The 22,650-nt window shown below is 32.2% G+C and overlaps 1 protein-coding gene and 1 pseudogene across 3 annotated transcripts in view; one reads left to right on the forward strand and one right to left on the reverse strand.

Annotated features, from left to right (window-relative positions):
- LOC145296725 (mediator of RNA polymerase II transcription subunit 23-like) overlaps positions 1-22,650 on the reverse strand; it is a 171,730-nt gene that overhangs the window by 110,441 nt on the left and 38,639 nt on the right. For all 3 annotated transcript variants that reach the window (XM_080142729.1, XM_080142727.1, XM_080142730.1), the window contains exons 10-11: positions 17,850-18,053; positions 13,397-13,483 (exon numbers count right to left, since the gene is read on the reverse strand). In XM_080142729.1, the coding sequence (XP_079998855.1) occupies positions 13,397-13,483; positions 17,850-18,053 (291 nt within the window). The remainder of the gene's footprint in view (positions 1-13,396; positions 13,484-17,849; positions 18,054-22,650) is intronic.
- Positions 15,896-16,107, forward strand: LOC145297151 (U2 spliceosomal RNA; annotated as a pseudogene).

Consider the following 22,650-nt stretch of genomic DNA (forward strand, 5'->3'; position numbering starts at 1 on the left):
TAAGTTTTGGAACACAAAAGGTCACTCGTTTTAATTGTACTACTCCTGTCTTTATTGTTGTTCAATTTTAACAGCTTTACTTTTGGAACGACCCTTGTGCACTTTTACAAATATTTCATATAAAAACAAGTTGATATCAAAATAAAGTTAAAAAAGAAAAAATTTTTCATCAGTTGATTCCAAATTCACATCTAGTCATGCTTTGAAAAAACAATTAAGTTGGGTGAGATTGTAAGTAAAAATGAAACTAATCTAGCAACCTTGGAATCTATCCATTTCTAAACTAGAGAAACAGCCGTCATAAGGTATCGAACATTGAATATTTTTATTCAAATTTTTTTTTAGGCATCTTTTGTTGTAATCATGTAATCTATATACTATTAAAAATTATGAGGTTTTGCAAGTGTCCATATACAAATAGAAACCTTGAAAGAAAAAAAAAAAAAAAAAAAAAGGCAGAGAACACATTACTAAGGCAGTAATTTTTACAATACTCAAGTTTGAATCTCACAAGCTTAAAGGAGTCTTTTTTCCATTTCCAACTGACACATGCTTTAAAGTGAAAGAAATTAACATTTTTTTTATAATCTGTAACAAAAAAACAAAAAAACAAAAAAAAAAAAACAAGTTCACAAAAGGAGTATTCAACATTAGTTCAAAATTCATTTTTCCTTGAAAAATTTCTAATGCTTTTTTACCAATAAAACAATATGTAAACACATTTTGGTTATTCTTTCATGCAAATAACACATCTAATATATAAAAGGCTGTCTGTCTGTCTCCATAATTTCAGACTATCTCCTCCGAAACTAAAAATCGCAGAGCGGCACTAGGGGCCGCAAAGATTTGGATTTTTACAGACAATTCTTTTATGGGTCTTTAGCCAGTTAAAATAGTTTTTAAGGGGTCAAAATTGACAATTCCTGTTCAACATGAAGGAAACGCTATGTTGAGAGAGATTCTTGAACTGCTCTGAATATTTAGAATATATGACCCCACCAAGAAGGAAAGTTTCCTGATGACAGTACTAAACTAATGCTGACACCCTTCTAAAATGAAGTACATGCTGTTGGGGACCAAACCACAGTTGTATTCAACTTAGCAATAAGATTGCATCCCTTCCCTGTTGTTGTCCCTAAATGCCAGAAAGCTTTCTTCCCTCCAACAGCTAGACTTTGGAATTCTCTTCCTGTTGCCTGCTTCCCAGGCTGTACTGATATGCAGAAGTTTAAATGTAACATAAACAAATATCTTGTTAATCTTTCCTAGACATGGCCCCAAATAGTACCCCCTTACATACAAGTGGTAATATACTTTGTAAGGGGTGAACATGGTTTAGTCAGATATTGCGCAGAAATGTTCATATTAGTACTATGTAATTAATGTAGATTAGCTATTGATAATTTACATTAACTTAAAAAATTTTTTTTTTTTTCAGATTGCTATATTTAAAAGCAAGCACATTAACAAAAGCATGGGGTAAATTATGCCCAGCACCAAAGGCTTCTGAACTGAAAGAATCAGAGAATACATCTGGTCAAGGAAAAATTCCTGAAACCAAACGGTTACCGACCAACCACGCTATTCTTAAATCACTTAATGCAAATGATGTTAAAATGTAGGTGCAACAAGATGAGGAAACTACTGATCAATATCCTGAAGGCAGTAATGGTGATGAAAATAGTGACAGTTCCCATTCTCTTGACCCTAATGTAAATAACCAACAACACTCTGATGAAGCAATATCATGGGATGATGCAGAAAAGTCTATGGAGACAGTTATAAAATTTCTAGAAAAAAGTCCTTACTTTGGTGACAACTGTGTTTTGCAAGCAGTATCACTCCGAAGAGATATAATCATAAAGAAGCTACAGAACCAAGAAATTGTAGATTTTCGTGATCGCTTATGGAATACAATGGCAGTGCCCAAGAGCTCAATCGATGAAAATAGAAACTGCAATGAGACTCATTCAATGAATAACTAAAAAAACTGTATTTTACATAAATGTATAATTTCTGTAGCTGATAACTTAGGTAATAAATACTTAACAAGTAAGAGTAGATTTAATTTATTTTCAATGTTTTTGTTCCTGGTGATAATATTTAACAATTCTTACTTGCAATATATCGTAAACTCAACTTTATATATACAGGGTGACCCCAAAAACGTGATATCTCCATTATTTATTCACCGATTGCCCTTATTTTACAGGACATGGTAGAATCAACGACCGTGAGTACACCAAGACCCCAGTGGGAGCTGGGACAAAGAATACACTGTGTTAAATTTCATTTGGACAAAACACTAAGAAACGGGGCCTAATTAGAGTTGGGGCCCGTGTTTTTGAGGTCAACCTGTACTTGAAGTATCATATAGCAATGAATTTCATTTACTATTTCTTAGAAAATTTAAGTTAACTGCAGCACATTTTTTTTTTTATCACAAAACTTGAACAGCATCCTCTAATTTGAATGAAGCGGATGTTCAACTTTTAGAAGTTATACAGTATTTATGAAACTTGCAAACTAAGTCGAACATCATTTGGAAAGACAAGGCAATCAAGCTCAGCTCAAATATAAGACTCATGCATTCCCTTGTCCGCTCAATTTTCATGTTTGCTTGTAAAACACAGATGCTTACAGCAGAATTAGAGAAGAGGATTCAGGGCTCTGAAATGAGATGCTTCAGAAGACTGCTTGGCATCTCTTACAAAGACCACATGACCAATGAGGAAGTCAAAAACAGAATAAGGCAAGCCATTGGTCCTTATGAAGATCTTCTTACCACAATCAGGAGGCGCAAACTAAAATGGTTCAGCCATGTAACAAGAGGAGAGAGACTTGCCAAGACAGTGCTCCAGGGAACAGTCAGAGGAGGAAGAAAGAAGAGACCGGAAGACAACATCACAGAATGGAAAGGGTTGAAGCTGAGCAAAACAGTCAAACATGCGGAAGAAAGAGAAGAATAGAGGACTGGTAAACAGGTCATCTATAATACCCCAATGGCAATCATGAAGGTGAAGGACAGTAAGTTTATCTTGTATTTTCATTTATTGTATTATTTTTCTTCCTTGTAATTACTATATGAAAATTGTATTTATTTTTTAGATCGCTTTTTGCATCGGTTACATTCCAGAAGTTTCTTTATACTTCCTATGTCATAATACCTCAGATTTGCAAACAGACACTGTCGCTATCTTTTTTTGATAGAGTTTTAAAAAAATTCCCTCGTTTTAAGTGTTTGTTTGTCTTTTTCGTATAAATAAAGCGAAACTAATTGAAGCAAAAGCATCCGTCTGACCTTCCAGGCCGGGACGTTTTGAAGACAATTAGATTTGATCAATGTGGGGGAAACCCTTCATATCAGACAATTGCTATTTATTTGGACACTGCCAGAGTTCCCCTTTTTTGGGGGGGAGGGGGGGAAGCTGGTTTTCTCCAACATCGTGGGGAAACAAATAAATTGGCAGAAAGCAGGAAACTTAATTGGCCTCCGGCCAGCTATAAAAGCAACATTCATTTCTGCATCTGTGTGATTCTTAACCTAATTACCAACTCATTCAATTCGCAATCCGTTATGGCGTAATGGTTAGCAAGAAAGACTAATTATCCCACCTCTCTCTAACTTCTTTTTTTATTATTTTGTTTTTCATTACCTAAAAGTTAATTACCAACTCTTTTTTCACATTCTTTTCCTCCTTCGTAGTATGGGTTCCACCTTTTTATTTTTTTTTTTAACACCAACACTCAGGCAAAGGAAAACATCAGATATTTTTGTGATAAAGGGACATAACTCTTGTATCTACAATAATACGATGTAATTTCAGAACAATGTATTTCGATTGTATTTTCAGCGTTTAAAAAATATTTTAAAGATATTTTTTTATTAATACTTAAAAAAAATAATTTAATAGCATTTATTTTAATTTTATTTTTAATATTTCAACACATTTTTACTGGACATAGAGAGGCTTGGAAAATTGTATTTTAAAAGATTTTTCAAAACATTTTCCATATTTTCAAGGTAATAATAGAAATAAAGCCTTTTTAAGGCAAAAGTCAAAATTCAAGGACTTTTCAAGCCTGTGAGAACCCGGTTGTAAAAAGTGATCACACCCTTGGCAATCGCCAAGACAATAAGGCCAGAAGAGAAAATGAAGAAAACCAAGACCAATAGCATTTGGGTCAGCAGTTGTCAAGAGAGACAACATGGTTTTACAATAATTGATACATTGATTTTATCTCATACATGAAGGAATTGTCATTTTTTTTTTTTTATGGAAAATGAAAAGAATTGTAAAAGAGTAAACAATTTATTAAAAACAGTCATACTTGATTTAAAAAATAAAAATCACCTTTGAAATCTGAATTTTAGCTTTCACCAAAATATAAATTAAGATAGATTTAACAGTTTCAAAGGTAAACAATTTTAAGCATTAAAAACACAAATGAAATGAGACTGATATTGGAGTTTTGTGATCTTTTAATTCACTGTGGCACCACAAGTAATGGAAACTAAAAAATTATAAGTTGTTTGTGAATAATGCTCAAATACATAACTGTCAATAATTTCACCCACACTTTATCTGTACCTAAACCTCAACAGATTCCATGAACAAACCTTCTTTCTGAGAAAAGACGTTGAGAGTCTGTATCTGCTCTATCATTATTTTCATGGCAAGTACTCACCTGAGCTCCAATCTATGGTCCCCTCTTACCAAACTTCCATGAAAACCACTCTCCTAGCTGAATCCACTATCACTAATTTCCCCACTCTTTATCGGTGCCTAAACCTAAACATAGACATAAAAAAAGCTTCTTTTTTAGAACTTTCTAACTGACTACAAAATAGTCGTCTTCCACTACTAACAATTACTATGATACTGTCCCATTGATTACTGCACACTCATTAACCCTTATCTTCGAGTGGCCTCTCGGCCTTAATAAGTGATGAAACAGATAAAAATCTGATGACCCTATATTTTGATCTCTTAGCAGCCTTTTTTTCCAGATGAAAACCTATTAAAGTTTTCCGCATGTCTGAATACCCTATATATGAAGTTGCAAATCTGCAGATCAAAAATTTGTTGAGTATATAGGTTGAGAATTGTCTTCTCTTACACATACATTCTCACTTTTATAGATATATGTACAATTTCTGTAACCCTAATTAACTGAATAATGTAATAAAGTTTCTACGTAACTTTAAGCTTTATCTTCTTATTCTATTGATTGCTCCTCTTAACCGGGTACAGTTATTTTATCTAGATAAGTTTGCCTTACATTTGAAAATTTATGTTTTGGCTTAATTATATATAGTTTTTATTCTGTATATATTCAAACAATATTAAAGATAACAGGGAGCTTCTGTTTAATTAAACCATTTTTTCCTTTTTTTAAACTTTTCTTCTGATCTTTTTTGTGTGAAAATCTAAAATACTAATGTATGTCATATGTATCACGAACGTTTTTACTCTCACCTGAAGATGCTTCCAGAACAGAGTCAAATGGCATGCTAAGAAAGACTGGCACAATAAGAAATTAGTAGCAGCAGCAGCAAACGGCCAATGTTCATAGGCAGATGGCACCAGGATGTTTTTGAGGTCAGAATTTGAGGCGAGTATTTGGGTCACAGAAAAGGGGAGGTGTTTACGACAGGCATTTTAGAATATTTTGACTTGTTTGAAAGGCGACATCGTTTAATCCAGGTTTTTTGGGTTTTTATATAAGTGGCTTCAAATGAAAGTTAGAAGGAAGAAATTTAACACAATTTATTAACCATTTCTCATAATTTATTTTACTTTGCCAGGAGCAGCAAAGATCATCATCAGAAGTTAGATGAGTAGCAGGTTAACTGCAGATCCAATTTCAGATTTTCTACAGAAATTACTTTATTCTTTACAGAGACAGCACACATATGTAAAGAAAAAAAAAATCTCCTGCTAAAAAGTCTAGTTGATCATGAAATAAAAATGGCACAGTAATTGCTTGAAAAATAAAATAAATAAAAAATAAATAAATAAAACCTTGATACATCTGGAGAGTGGGTAAAAACGGTTCAATATGAAAAGAAGATTATATATATATATATATATATATATATATATATATATATATGAGAGAGAGAGAGAGAGAGAGTAAGGTTTTCTTTTTCAATTAGAAGTACAAACAAGCCATATTACTTGAAATGCTTTTAAACTTAAATTTAAACAAGAAGTTCTAGTCGACAGTTTAAAGGTTTCAAAACCACTTGTTTGACTAATATTTGTTTATTACTTCAAGTGTTCACAAAATAAAACTATGTTTGGTCATCATAGCTGCTCTATGTTCAACATCATCTTTGCATATACTCACTGTATATGCAGCTACTTGATTGAATTAAACTTTACAGAAACATGACAGGTATTAATAGTTCATCAGTGGGACCCATAAAAAATTTTACTAAATAGTTTCGACCTCCTCTCACTTTTCGAACCTGTGGTTAATAGATTCCCTTTCGTGAACCTTGCACACACAAAGAATACATTATCTGTGGACTTGTTCAAACTATATAAGCATGTCAGGTTTTTATTATAAAATTAAATTAAAGAACTTAATACAAATTTACCTAGAGGTTAGATACTTGGGGAAGCTAAAAAGATGAGGAAGCTTTCTTTAATGAAAAAAGTTTAAACCATTAGAATGTATTCCATTCAGTGTAATTCGTTTTTAAAAAAAAAATTTTGAAATGTATTTTTCACTTATTCTTGTTATAAAATTAGAATATTCATCAGTTACAAAGAAATGGATAGGGTTATCTCCCTTGCATTTAAATGCGTTCTATTCCTTTGTAAGTTTTTAGAGTGATCTCCCTTGCTTGTTGTTGGTTATTAACTAGGAAAACAAAGATGGTGATACTTTTACTCTTGCAAAAATGTATGCATAGATTACCCAGATTTTTATAATAATCAAAGAACAAAAACTCTATAATTAAATATTTAGAAATTAAAAAAAAACATTGTTATCAATAATTGGAAAAATATTGAAATTACCCCATTTCTAATATAAATGCATGTAGAATCAACTTAAAAGTATCAATTTTAAAATGAACTGAAGATTCCAGAAGGGGTAGAACAGTAGCGGCGCACTTCTCAGAGGAAATCATCAGGGTGGAAAAAAAAAAAATCAAGAAGACTTGCAAAGTGTATCACCATCAGGTATGTGCATGGATTTGTCGACAATCTATGTTAGCTCATATGCAAGGAAAATGTCATAAAACTTTCCTCCGTCATTAGTTCTATTGAAACATACTAAATATTCAATATTCTGGACATTGAAGTGACCACAGATTAGTGATGAGCCGATTCCAAAATTTTTCCCAGATTCTGATACAATTGCTGATTCTATTCTAAATTCCAAATTCTGATACAAGTACCGATTCCGATTCGTTTAAACTTTCTCACTATTCAATTAGAGATTTGTTGCTTGAAAAAATTTTTTTGTAAATTAATGTAAAACCCTGTGTAATGTCCATAATTATTTTTGTAACATTTACACTAGGGTGGTAGTGGGGGGGGGAGGCGAATATTAAATGATTGAATGTTTCTAAATATTTTTATCAAATGTTTTTCTTTGTAATTGATTGAAAGTCCTGAGATTTATATTTCTTTTAAAACAAAACTGGTTTGCAAGGTTTGTCCTTGATGCAATTTCAATTTTTTCATACTGGGAAATAGTTGACAATTTGTATGCACAACAAAAAGACTGTGTATAGAAAGAGAATACTTTATAAAATCCTTCTCTCTTTATTAAGAAAGATTTTCTAAATAATGTTACTATTTAGAAAATAATTCTTAATATAGGAATTGGGGGGGGGGCGGGTACGCTATTCTGCGACTTCTCTCTATCAAAGAATCTTCATATTTTTTACTCTAATTATGAAGACTTGATCGATTACTAGATTGATTTGTTGTACTGTATATATGGCATAATCCTAATCAGAAAGATTGGAGCCCAAGGGGACAGATATGTCACATTTCATAACTTTCAAGTTTTTAAATGAATTCACTTTTTTTTGTTCAGATTCATGATTCTTGATCCAATAAAATCTATAATTTCAAATTTCAGAATTTTTATTAATATGTTCAGGCCCTAGAATAATGAAAAAATGTGTAGATTAAAATCTTTAGCTACCATTAGACCAACCTAAAAAAAAAAAATTCGATTATGTTTAAAAATTTTCAACAAATTATCAAGTCATTTTCCATGTTTTTTTTTTTTTTTCACCAATTCGCAATTATAACTTTTTGTTGTAAAAAGCAATAAAGTTATCATTAGAATTCTGCAAGTACATGTAAACGGGCTGAAAACATAAAAAATAAAGCAACAAAAAGTTGGTTTTGCATAAAAAGTTAACAGAAAATGCTCACCCCTTTCGAATCAAACAGCATTTAAGGACATAATCCATTTTGTTTGTTTTAAAACCTTGGTCATGCTAATGTTCCTGAACAAAATTTAGTATAAAATATGTCATTGTAAAAATTCATATAAAACACACCTTTTTCCTAGTAATAACCCTAAGTCTGAATGGTAATGCAAAAAAATAAGCAATTAGGAGTGGTTTTATGACTTTGCCAGTCTAACATAAGGTTAGTGAAAAAAATTTGGTTAACTGCCTTAAAAGTTAGAATGATCCGGAAATAGGGGGAATCATTTTACACTAAATTTATATGTGCAACTCAACCGACTCTAAATTCTAGAATAATTATTTTCTTTTTCAGTGTATTCACACATTATCACCTAAAAAAGTAGAATCTCATTGGGTGGGTTGAGAGGGGTGATTTTAAAATGTAGATATAATTTCTTTTATATAATTTTATAAATTTCTTTATCCTTTATGTATTGCTATGTAATTATCCAAGGTTTTGATAAACACATGAGATTTTTGTCTGTTTTTCATTTGTGGCAAAAAAATGCAATAAAACAAGATTATTTAAAAGATGACCACTCCAGACAGCAAAGGATCAGGTCAGTGCCAGAAAAATTAATAAAACTTGTCATGAGCGGTTTAAATCTTTTAACGTAACTGCAAACTCTGAGGTGTATCATATTCAATTTTATCACCTACATGCTAAAATTCGTATGAGCATTTCAAAGGGTTTCCTAAGTGAACTCTTGATTATTTACTTTGCCATAATTTATCAATAAAATAATTAAATTTAACCCAGACATCCTGGTTCTGTGTCCTTTAGTTTTATGTTATAACTGAACAATCTTCTGATAAATAAATAAATGCATGTTTGTTTCTTTATAATTGTCAAAAAAAAATAAATAAATAAAAAATAAGTAAAAGAATCATTTTGGAATCAGAAATGAAACTCATGTTTTTCCGATTCTGATACCCCCCAAAATTCCGACTTTTCCAATTCCGATTAATCGTCCAAACACTAATGTAAATGTTGGCAGAAAGATGAACAGACAGAATTTCGTCAGTTTTTTCAAAGACTCGTTCTAAGATTACTCTTTCATTGTGGAGACAATAAAGAGCATATACGAATGAGGTGATGTGTACAGAAGCTATAAGTTATAACACATAATTGGTAACTCTCCCTAACACATGGAATGCCATTCCTTACGTAAACACAGATGCAGAGTCTATGGTATCTCAGGGGCCATGCTGAAATAATCTTATTTTGAAGTTATTGGTAGGACTTGATGGGCCAATGTCGATTTTGTAAAGGAACATCAATTCAGGTTTGGTTTCAGTCTCTGGAAGGTTGGAATGCAGACTCCTTGTGTTGGAAAAAATCTTATAGTAAGAGTGCCCACACTAGTAGCTTTAATTCAGGTGTAAGAATATCATATCACTATAATTTTTTTTTTCAAACACCTACTCAAATTAACAACTCTTAAAATTGATTGTTTAAATTAATGCAACATCATAAGACATTTGTTTATCTTTCCATTAAACTTGAAAGACAAAGATGCACACGGTTCAAATGTGTTTCTACCTGAAATTACAAATGCAAAAGAAACGACAACTAGCTCATATTGATGCTCATTTCATCACTGACCGATGAAGAGGATAGGTTTTCTGAAAATTTTATGAACACATTCAGGTGCCACAAAAAAAAAAAAAAAAAAAAAAGTACCAATTTCTCATTTTCAGGGGGATTCAAGATGGCAATTTTTACCTGCTAACCTCATAACCCTTTGGTATAATTAGGGCAGGTAGATTTTCAATATTTTTATATATATATATATATATATATATATCAAAAACGTCCATGTGGAGAAAATTGTATTGTTAATGATAATGTGAGGCCATGTGCATCCCTTGGGACAACCCCCCCCAACGCTATTATGTGTTGTGATTTTCTTCTTCATTTGTTCTGTTCTGGCTGTGTTGGCATCTCACATTGCAAGGGCATGAAAACTGATTTACAAGTATGAAAAAGTATAAAACAATGCAAATTCACAAAAAAAAAAAAAAGAAAAACCTCTTTGTGGACAAATCAGTTGTACTCCAAGTATGTGTGATAAAGAACTACCAGACATTGACTGTTGATCAATTTATCTCCTCTACTAAAGCTCTATCTGCTCTCTCATCTGACTGACTCAATCTCTCTCAGGGGACCTCCAAGCCGGTAACTGTCCCAATCTGAAAAACTGTCCATAAACTAACCGACTCCTAAATTTATTGATACAAAGTCAGAAATCCTATGTCTGGTCTTCTAAGAGACACCAATAAGCAGAAAATGACTGGACCTCTTGGCCACTCCTAGCTGACCACCCACACAATTTCCTTCTGCCTTTGTGTCCTAGATGAATCATTTCCGGCCATTCTCATAGTTTATTTATTTAGTTTTAATTTACTTTCAACACGTTTTTCCTCTTTTTCATGACTTGATTTCTAACACTTAGTGGGAGGAGGAAGGGGAGAGTTTATAGTATCACAATATGTCCTGACATCAAAAAGTAAATTTCAACCCTGCACCAATTTTTTTATAAAATATTTTTTAAAACCATCTAACAAGAAGCACTGAAAAAGCAATGACATCTTTAAAAAAATATTTTCAATGCAAATTTTAGACACATATTCAAGGCTAGCAATTGAGAAACTAATCTAAAGAATTTTCTTAGATGTTGTTTCATGACGTTTCAGCCAACTATTCCTCTGGCCTTCCTCAGGTGGTATAGCAGGCTACAGTCAAAGGTGACTTTGCAATTGGGTTCAAATCCTTTGACTGGTAGTAAACATAATTTCTTACAAAGTTTGTATAAGCATAAAACACTAGTGTCTGTAGATAAAAATAATAAATATATGTCGCAGTGAATAGAAATGTTGAATCTCTACAGTTCCAGGTGAGAATTGTCTGACGATAGCGGTTTCAATCCTACCCAAAGCCGGCCAGAAGCTTACTTGGCTAAAACATAGTAAGACGACAATAACTATGCATGGCAGTAATTGCTGAGAATGCAGTTAAATTCGGAGTACCTATCTATCCTATTTTTTGTCTCCACACTTGAAACTTGATTTGGACCTGTGGAACAAAATGGATTTGGCTTTTAGCCAGAAAAATAGTTGCTAAAGGATCAAAATGGAAAAATCGGAACTTGGCAGGCCTAGTTCAATGTAATGTGTATGCTCTATACATGTGCAAATATATACTTATAAATTTAACTGCGTTAATCTGTGAACTTCTGATATGCATATGTCATTAGATGGTAGAGTTCTTTTGGTTTTGAGTTTAGCTGATAGCACACAAATCATATTTTTTTAAAACTTTTGAAATCACTACTGTATATTGGGTACAATATAATAATCAGCAGATAAATATGAAATCTACATAAATTAAAATATATTTAAGTCTATTTTACAACCAGACAACGTCAGATGGCTTGCTAGTTTATATATCTCCACACCTGCTATGTTGCCACTCTATATGCTGCATGCCTGATTCAAGGTTCCCAAAACAGCTCCTTTATGGTGAACTGTCTAAAGGAAACATTCGCAGGACAGTGGAAATAGTTCAAGGACAATTTGAAGAGCTATGCCAAACAGATTGGTTTGTATTCTAACTCATGGGGAAAAACTAACCCAAAACAGATGTTCCTGGTGTGCCGCAACTCACAAAGAGGCTACAATTGCTGAATCCGCACACAATGAAGATGCAAGAGAAAATGAGACATTAGAAAAGATAAAGCAATCAGTACCTCTGATACAGAAGTATCCCACAGGTGTCCAACATGCAGGAAATACTTAAGAGCTCAAATTGGTCTAACAAGCCATCTTCGAACCCACAGAACAATTGCATGATCACAGTCATCTTTGCAAGCGATGGACGAATATCACACACATATATATATATATCAATAAAGAAAACTATAATTATATACTAATATATATAGATTTATTCATTTATTCAATAAGGGTATACATCAATTGGGGGTATAGAGTAAGTGATGACTCTTTATACCATATATACTATATAACTTCCAAGTCAATTTCTTGATCTTTGCAATATCCCGATAAGTTTCCTCTTCCTTTAACTCCCCCGTATATATAGTCATCCACATACAGTACTGTTTGCTGTATCACAGCTCATCAGTACAGCTAGACATGCACCTTCCCCTAGCCAGCGATTGAACCTACAACCACCATTGCGTTGATAGTTAGCAGTTCTAACCTCCGGCCCATGGGATCGGTGCTTGTAAATGACCTCATCAAATGTCCATTTAAATAGACACTTGCTCACCTCTTTTACAGTTCTTGAGCTGCTTGTTTATTGACAAACAAACAAACAGTGAGCCTCGCGCTTTATAAGCAATTAAGTAGCGGGTAATATATATATATATATATTATATATATATAAAACATGGTTGACGAATTCCTACAGATTAAATAAAGAGTTCAGTTTGAAATTCTGTGCAGGTTGCTGAGTTCGGAAAGATTTCTAAGTTCCAAAGGATGTACTCAAAGAAGATTGGAGGTTACATTGACTAAAACATGAATATAACCACAAAGACAATCTGAATAATCATAATTATCAATCCTCATCTAAAAAATTCCAAAATTAAACATCCAAATCTTCTTACACTCTAAGGATTTCCTGGAATGTATAATTTTGATGTCATGTTCAAATTAAATTCTAGTGAATGCGAGTTGAAAGATCTTAGACCATTTACTAAAAGTGAACTTATTTTTTTTTTATAATAAAATTAGAACATCAAGTTAATTATTTGATAAAATATATTATCAAAAAGCCAAGACCATTAATATATTTAGTTGGTGATAGAGATGTATACCAACTGGTTAGTGTACAAAAGGCTTTAAAAAAAAAAAAAAAAAAAAATTGATTAAATAAAGTTTATGAATAGAGAGAAATAAAATTGATTGGCATTCAGAGCAACTTACAGGATTCTTCTGGACACTCCCCGAGATGAACTGCAACAATATCCACATTAAATGATCGCGTCCCTGTTTCAAATTCCGATCTTTCAACTAGAACACAAATAAAAAAAATTAAAAATATTTTTTAAAAAAGATTACAAAATTATATATCTTAAAAGATTTTAAAACTTATATAAAATACTTAATCCAAAGTTCTTTATTAGAAAACCTCTTCGTTTATAAGCCAATTTATTTCTTGCAATCACTGCATTAGTTTGCTCCCAAGAATGTATGCTAGTCCTAATATTATTGTAGTGATCATTAGGGCTAGGACAACAGCATATTCTTTTCATTGTTTTGACTCGAGTGTGTATCCATTGATATCTTATGTTTTTATATAGAGTGATGTGGTTATCGGTTGATTAACTGGGTCAAGTGCTTCGGTTTCCAGTATGATTATTGCATACAGCGAAACAAATTTGTAGAGAAATGCACTATAACAAAATAAAAATGAAAACAATCCATACAAAAACATTATTAAATGGTCGAGAGCAACTAATCATAGTTATTCGCTTTTATTGCTCCGTATGATAGTCTTGCAGTTCTAAAGTGACCATTTCCATAGAATCTGAGTCGGGCGTCGTCGCCAAACCTCACAAGAAATTATCAGATCTAACAGGTCTATTATAATAGAAGCAAGCTAATCATGTTTATGCAGACAATAAACTAATGATCGCAAATATGTACATAGATGAGGATATTCTTTCTTAGCTCTGACATAATTGTTTAACTATTTATTTCCAATTTATTAGATTTAAGTCGTTTCAGCTAAAAATTAAATGCTTATCTTTTAACAAATAATACTTAGAAAAATTATTTAGAAATATATATAATCATTAAATAACACCTTCCTTCCTGTGTTTGTGTACAGAAAGAATTAGTTAACATTTTCAACAACCGCAACATTTTTTAAAAAATCCTTACCTCTATGTACATAAATTAGTGTAAGGATACTCTTCATTATGAAATAATTTTTTTTTTCTTCAAAACATTCATTATTTATAATTTTAATAATTAAAAAATGCAATAATTGATGCCATACTTGTGCATAATAATTGGACATCAAAAAGGTGAAGTTTAAGTAAAAAAACACAATTATGTAATTATGTCTCATGTCAAAATTAGTAAAAATTTCTAAACTTTTAAAAAATGATGGAGTAGAAAAAAAATATTAATCTCACAATGCAGACTTAGCAGTTTAGTCTTCTGCATGACAAACTGACTCATCTCCCTTATTTTCACATAACTTTTGCTATTTAAAATCAGAAAATGGGAGATCGATATTAACGTTTGTGTATAAAAAGATAGTTCTAGCAGATCTGCTTAACCAATTTTTGGAATCTTTTTTCCTAATTTGGAGATGATACATTATTAAATAAGTGGGCATTTCTGCAGTTTAAAATCCGTTTTTCTGTGAGTCTCGCTCGGCAACACCCAGCGAATGACAGAAACTGCTGAATTATACCGACTGAGCAAAAAGACGTGACCAAGCAGACAATAAAAATTGGAAGAAGAGCTTAAAAGGAAAAGAAAAGGGCAGAGTATCATCGTGCTTCTTCAAACAACAAGTCTTTTGTCAAGGAAGGAAAATGAATAATTCAGAGCTGAAATTTATTTGTAAAAACCAGCTGCTGGCATTGGAAAGGTATTTTTTAACGCCCTGCTCCTGCCTAGTATAAACACCCCTAGCCTCTCCATGTTAAGAACAGCTTTCAGAATAAACACTTTCAACCTTCCCCTGTTAAGAACAGCTTTCGGAATAACCCCGCTCCCAACCTTGAAAGCCGTTCTTAACATAGGAAGCTGGGGGGGGGAGGGTGTTATACTATGCTGGAGCAGGTTGTAAAAAAAAAATAAAAATAAAAAATAACTTTCCATACATAAACAAAGCAAAAAATGTTTGTTCACTAGTTCAAAGAAACAAAACTTATTCCACCCCCACCCCTAAAAAGAAAAAACACAGTTGCTATAAAAAAAATCTGTACTCCTATGAATTTTTTTTTGTGTGTATTGATATTCATATTAAAAACCCTTTTTTCTATTTATTAGTCGCGTGCAAGCGACTCTATAAGTCACTCCGTCAGTCAGTCGGTCTGTCCATAACACTTTTGTGCTTGGCCTTTTTGGTTAAGATCAAAGGTCTGTTGTTAATAGATGCTGTTCTTAGCTTTTTAAGCTTTTCTTGGCCTTTTGGCCAACTTGTGCCTAATTTGCTCAGTGGGGGAGCAAATAAATACCTCAAAGTGCAGTATCTGTTCTGGCAGATACTGCAAGCAAAGACCATATGTGGGGGCATCCCCACATATAAGACCTTGGTCAATGTAGGGGCAACCCTTCATACCAATTGTTACTATCCAGTTCCCCTACTCCCCGGGGAGTTGGTCCCCATTTCCCCTTCACTCCTCACATTAAAAATCGGCCTTGTGTCTAATTTGCTCTGTGGGAGAGCAAATAAATACCCCCCACTTTTCTTGGCCTTTTGGCCAAGATCAAAGTGTAGTATCTGTTCTTACTAAATGCTGTACTTATGTTTGTAACTTTGTGATATAAAGTGGGGGATCACTTTTCTGTATTAATTTAATGTAAAATGATCATCCGCTTTCCAACCAGTCAGTCTCAAAGCCATTGAAGTCATTCTCCAGATCATTCAAGTAGTTTTTGAAGGATTCCAGTTATTTTTTAAGGATTCAAGTCATTCTTAAGTTCATTAAAGTCATTTACTTTTTATCTATTTAAGTCATTTCAGCCCATTTTTCGGTCATTTTAGTTTATCTTTAAGAATTTCATGTCAATCCTACATTCACGCATTCATTCATTACACAAGAGCACGCGACTAATGGCTATCGGCCTTGTTTAAAAAGAAAATACAACTTTGTTGTATATGGCTTGTGGAATTGCATTCATCTACAAAAGATCAATCTAATTTGCATATTCTTTTTAATTAATTCCCTATTAGATTTTTCGGTTTTCTTATGGGATGATCTTTAGTTAACTATTACATATAATTATATTCATGCAGATATTCTACATGATTTATACTTGTAGTAATATTTACGTAAAAAAGGTTATAGTAAATACAAACCTCTTTCTATATATGCGTATATGTATTTGTTTAAAAAATTTTCCTTACAAACTCCTCTGTCAATTTTTGGTCTAGAAACCTAATATATAGGGGATTTGAACCCATGCAAAACTTTATATTTGGGTTTTAGCTGGGGAAAATCGGTGCAAAAGCGTGAAAATTTTAATAATGGAATATGCCAGGTGAAGGTCGAATGACATCATTACAAATATGCATGCGTAACAAAATAGCAATTGGTTCATGTTTTAATTTTTAGCCTTGCAGCAAACATGTCTTCATAGCTCAGGCATTAACACCAAAGGAAAAAAATAAGCTTAACAGCGAGTCAGTTTTTAAAAACTTAAAATCATTATTATATATTAGGTCCGATAGAATATAATAAATATGAAATCTGCATTAATCAAAATATCATATTTAAGTATATTTTACACCCGCGCAATGCCAGGTGGCTCACTAGTAAATAAAACAGTAATATTTATGAAATTATTTCAGTAGATTGTTTGTTTTATTTTTTTTTATTTTTTTTTTTTTTTTTTACTAACTCCCGTTCGCTTGGTATAATCCAGCGGTTTCCGCTATCCATGGAAAAACAGGCTTTAAACTGCAGAAGTACCCACAAGTGTTTTTACTTAAAACATATGTTTATGATTTTGTAGATATCCAATTATAATGCACAAGCAACATTTTGTATTAGCGGAAGTTTATTCTGTATGATAAAATGATTATCTCCCTTATTTTTACATAACTTGCATTATTTTAAATTAGAAAATGGCAGATCGATAATTTTTCTTATTTTTGGTCAAAAATAGTCCTAGCAGATTTTCTCGCAATTTTTACTAATTCCAATATTACACAATCATGTAATATTGTTTTTACTTAAAATGCATTTAAAAATGTTTTTTTAGATATCCAATTATAATGCACAAATACCAATAGTACTTATAAGTAGTAAAAAGTCGATTAACAATATTTATATATAGAGACGGTTTGACCACATCGACAAGTGGCCAAGAAAAATCATTGTCTTTGACACCCCTGGATGCTGTCCAAGAGGTCGGTAGAGTGATAACATCAAGCAGAACCTGAAATATAGGTTAACGGAAGCATTGGCAGTGGATCGGATCAAGTGGAGAGAAGCTATTCAACCAAGTCGACGACATAAATGTCCAACTCTCAAACTCTATGAACAAAGGACAATAAACGTGTAATAGTAGTATATGGGATTCAGAGATGGGAGCAGAAGTTTCATTTGTATTTTGGATACCGACATTAATGCTGATTCCTTAAGAAAAAAAAAAAAATTATGGAAATATTATGCAAAATTTCTTGACTTACCTTCTCATAAAGTGACATCACCATATGTGGGAAGCTGACAAATTGGAAAAGGACAAAGAAGATTAATTGACTACCCAGATGTTGCCATAACAACTGGCCAAAACCACTGTCATCTTTGCTGGCATCTTCATTCTCAGATCTTTCCATGGCAATAACTACAAGATCAACTAACTGTTCTTCCAACACTTCGCACCTTTGTTTCACCTGTTCAATGACAAGAGAAGTGGATAACAAGAAACTTACTCAATTGAGACATGCAAAAATGTTAAGAAGGAGAGAGAGAAGGGGTATTGATTTCTATAAATTTTCCAAGAAATAAGGAGTACTTCTGTAATAATTTGTAAAGAAGAAGACATTTATTACACATGCTAATAAAATCTGTCTATATTCTATTTCTGTCTGACTGCTCCACTTTTTCTCAGAAACTACTGGATCAATCTGTTTGAAATTTTGTATACATCTTTATCATGATAAAGTGCAGCAAACTAAGTATTATAGTATCTGTTCTATGTACAGATAGAGATTCAATACGGATTAGTATTTAATATAAAAGAATGAGCACTTAAAAGTAAAGATGGTTGTTTGATCTTATGGCATATCAACCTTTTTCAGATTATTTAATGCAGAATCTGATCATTTTGGTAAAAATTTTAAATGGTTCAATTGATTTATGTCTACAAATTCATGGTGTTTTTTTTGGGGTTGTTTTATAGAGAAAATATGTTTTTGTAGAATGTGATTGAGTTTGCAAATGGAAAGAAAAAAAAAAAACAATAAGGTCAATGGTTGATGCATTTTAAGCCAGGAAGAAATTATCTTTAGACAACCTGATCCGGTAGTGCCATCAAAAGTAAAGAGTTAACAAAAAATTTATAATGCGATACTATAGACTGCCCCACACCCATAACCATCGAGAGAGATTAGCGAAGAAATAAATAATATGAAAATTGCTGAAATTGTACTACACAGAAAAAAAGTGACACTATTTCAAAGAAAGGATCTAGTTTCCAGGGAAAGTAAACTAATACAGACATAGCTATTGTCGTCATTAATATTTACCTCTATCAAAACAAAGGTCATTTTTTATATTTTCTTGTAATTTTGTTATAGCTGGGGATAGGGCATTCTACCAGATGTCAGACATTCACCTACTATCTCATACATTCCAACATAGATGTTTTAAGATTCTAACTATCCCTTTAAGTGCAAATGTTTCCATCTATCCTGCATTTGTTTGACCAGGTCTATTTACCAGGTAGTTTTTTAAATTCTTATTCACGAATCCCATTGCTCCTATAATTACTGAAATGATAGAGATCATCCTAAGATTCCAGTTTCTTTTCATGTCGTACATAAGACCTTCATATTTCATTATTGTTTTCCCTCTCAGCTGTTACCCAGCATCATTAGGGACACTAATTCCAAGTGTGTTTATCACTATGTTGGTACACAGCTTAGCGTCCATATTGCTTAACAAAACTTCCTCAAAATATTGGTCATGATCTAACTGAACTTATTTAATTTTTGATTATTTAGGTTCATGGTTATAGAAAAGGTGGAAAGAAAAAAAAAAGAAATCAAACCTTTTGACAATAACTGATTTTATTCATTGTAGAGATTTACAACTTGGCCCATACTGTTGCTAATGAAGTCCTGCAACTTATATGAAATTGAGCTCCCAATTTTACAAAATCTGATCTTTAGATTTAATATTTTTTGATAAAAACACAACAAATTCCAGCCTGATAAGATAGTTTTTGAGCTGAAACCAAAATAACCTCAATGGTAAATATTTAATTTAAACAGTTTAGACCAATTATAAATAAAATATCTAACTTAAAATATACTGAAGAATAAGGTGACTGGTGATAGTTCTGCTCTAGTTCACTAATAGGTGGGATCTACAATTTATAGCTATTGCTAATGGTGAATGCTGCTATTACTCCTCTTGAGTTTCTTAGCTTCTAGATGATACAGAGTTGCATTTCCTTGATTCTGGGGGCATATACTTCCTGCTGTTCTGCAAGTTTAGATCACTATCCTGTAATTCAAATGCTCAGTACCAGTAGGCATAAAACCATTATTTTTTTTTCTTTTAATCCTTTGTCAACCTGATATAGGTCTATATGACTTGCTCATCGAGTTGGGCATGTTGGGTGTTAATTTGACCATATATACATTGATGTTATGTTGCATTTCCGTTCTGGTGGGCATTCATTGTCAGGTTTGCAAAAAAAAAAAAATAAATAAATAAATAAAAAAATAAATTAATAGTCCAATTTAAATACAATATAATTTCTCTACTATAAATAGCAAATTCGATAGCTTAGTTAGTAGAGGGTAAGACATTAAGCACTACACTGAGGTTTCCGTTTTGAATTTTACTGTGTTTAGCCAAACTGAGGAATAAAAAGACAATTAAACATGTCTATGAATAATCACATTATAGACACACACACACACACACATATATATATATATATTATCCACAGATTATCAGGTTTGTGAAAGAAAACCCCAGCAAAGTGCTTGAAGATCAGAAAAATATTGGTACTCTCGGTTTCAAATCCAACACAAAAGAACCAGTCTCGCTGAAGAGAGTCCAGCATAGGCAACCAGAGACTGGTCCCCTTTATGTTGGATTTGAAACAGATGGTACCAATGTTTTTCTGATCTTCTATAATACACACACGAATGATCCAAGTATATGTCCACAGGGTATAATCCAGTGAATCTTTACTGTGTTTATATAAAAATGCTCAATAATCCATATCCAGAGAAATCGGTTGTTATGCTATTAATATTGAGTAAAATATTTTTTTTCAAAAGATTAGAATAAATTTGGAAATTATCAAACTTTATTAGCTTCAATTTACAGATTAACTAGGGGAAAAATGAAAGAAAAAAAGAGTACAATCAAACCTCAGTTAATGAACCACTGGAAAATATTAAATTTCTTCATAAACTGGAAGAAATTTTTACCATAAAAATAAAGTAAATGTAATTAATCTGTTCATTATCACCAAATAAGTTTTAGTTCTGCAGAATTTATATTTTCAGTCAAGATTGTTGGTTTAACATTATGTTTGTGTATAGTTTACTATCCACATCACTGGAGCAATCATCCCCAAACTTGATCAAAATATTGGTCATGATCTAAATCTTGACTTATTTAATTTTGGAATATCTAGGTGAAATTTCAAGGTTACAGAAAATATGAAATACATACTTTTGGCAATAACTGTGACTGTTTAGTGTAGAGACCAGACTTTTCAAAATTTATTATGTGGATCTTTTGTGCTTTGCTCTAGGACATGTTTTAATATCCCAATGTAAGAACGTACAAGATTTTCCCAGTGTCTGAAATGTCGATTAAAGTGTAGGCTATTATCACTTTGCAGCGTCATGCAACATTTGTCCTATATCTTGCAACACATTTCAACGAGTGACATCGTCCAGTGTGCACGGAGACAAGCAAGATTCACAAAGTTTTAGTCATATTTAGGTAGATTCATGGAAGTTAAAGAATTTTATTACGGACTTTTTATTAATTAAAGAAAAACGGTCACTAAATGCAAAGTATCAATTTTGCATATTCAGAATCTTGTATAAAATAAATGTATATTTTGCATTCGTAATATTCAGAATCTTATAACTACTGTTCTCATCTGAAGAAGGTCTGAAATGTTTATGCCAAACTCGGGAATTTGGATGGAATTTTGAACGGAACCCTTTATTTACATCATAAGAGTAGCATGCTTTTGCTCCGTTAGCCATAACTGGATAGAGGTACAAGATAGTTTAAAATTTTTAGGTCACCCACACTGAGAATTGAACCTTCAATTCAACATTAGGAAGAATATCACTTTTACAATTAATTTTTCCAAGTACTCTAACCACTGTGCCATGGGTCCTCGTGGAAAAGGACATTCAAAATGAGACTAGTCCAAAGAATCTAAATTATACAAATAACCAATCCTCATCTAAAAAATGCAGAAGTGTTTGTAAAACAAATATTATTGAGTGATCAAATTTTGGACAGTGAAAAAGAAATAACTAATCTCGCAACAAAGCTGATGCAAAGCAACAGATTGGTGGAGGGAGACATTAAATGAGGTTTGACTGTTCATTTATATTTTACTAGTTGGATTGCCCAATACACAATGAGTGGTTCATAAGAATTAAACACATATGGAAAGGTTAAGTTCAAGAGAGCAGACCCCAAAATACTTCAAAACAAAAATATATTGGCATGGTAAAATTCTTCAAAGAGTGCAAAAGTAAAGAGTGCATAACTAAAAATACAAACTCAAAAATGTTTTTATTTTGTGGAATTAAACTTCTCCAATGGGGGGGAGGGGGGGCTATTTACTTGCCTCATCTTGAGAGCAGAGTTAGACTCGTGTCTGTCTGTTTTTTTAATGAATAAAAATCCAGCTCTCCAAAAATGAGTACTTTGGATTGGAACAAAACTAAACTTAACCTCAGTTTTGAAGGATTTCTTTTATTGACCGAGAATAAAAGTAATAAAAACTATTATTATTATAATTTCACGAAATCAACCTGTCAACTGGACACCTTGTTCGTGTGATTTAACCTCATTAGATTATTTTCTTGGAAGATATATAAAATCTCATGTCTACATTGATAAACCAAACACAATAGACTACTTGGAAGACAACATTTGATGTGTTATTACTGAAATACAACCTAATTTAATGCATAGAGTTGTAAAAGTTGGACCTCTGCAGGGCCATATTTCTGGATTTTTATTTAAATTATAAATGCCAAAAATTTATCT

The sequence above is a fragment of the Euprymna scolopes genome, chromosome 17 (genome assembly GCF_053919585.1).
Source record: "Euprymna scolopes isolate OS-2025 chromosome 17, ASM5391958v1, whole genome shotgun sequence".
Taxonomy (NCBI): Eukaryota; Metazoa; Mollusca; class Cephalopoda; order Sepiida; family Sepiolidae; genus Euprymna; species Euprymna scolopes.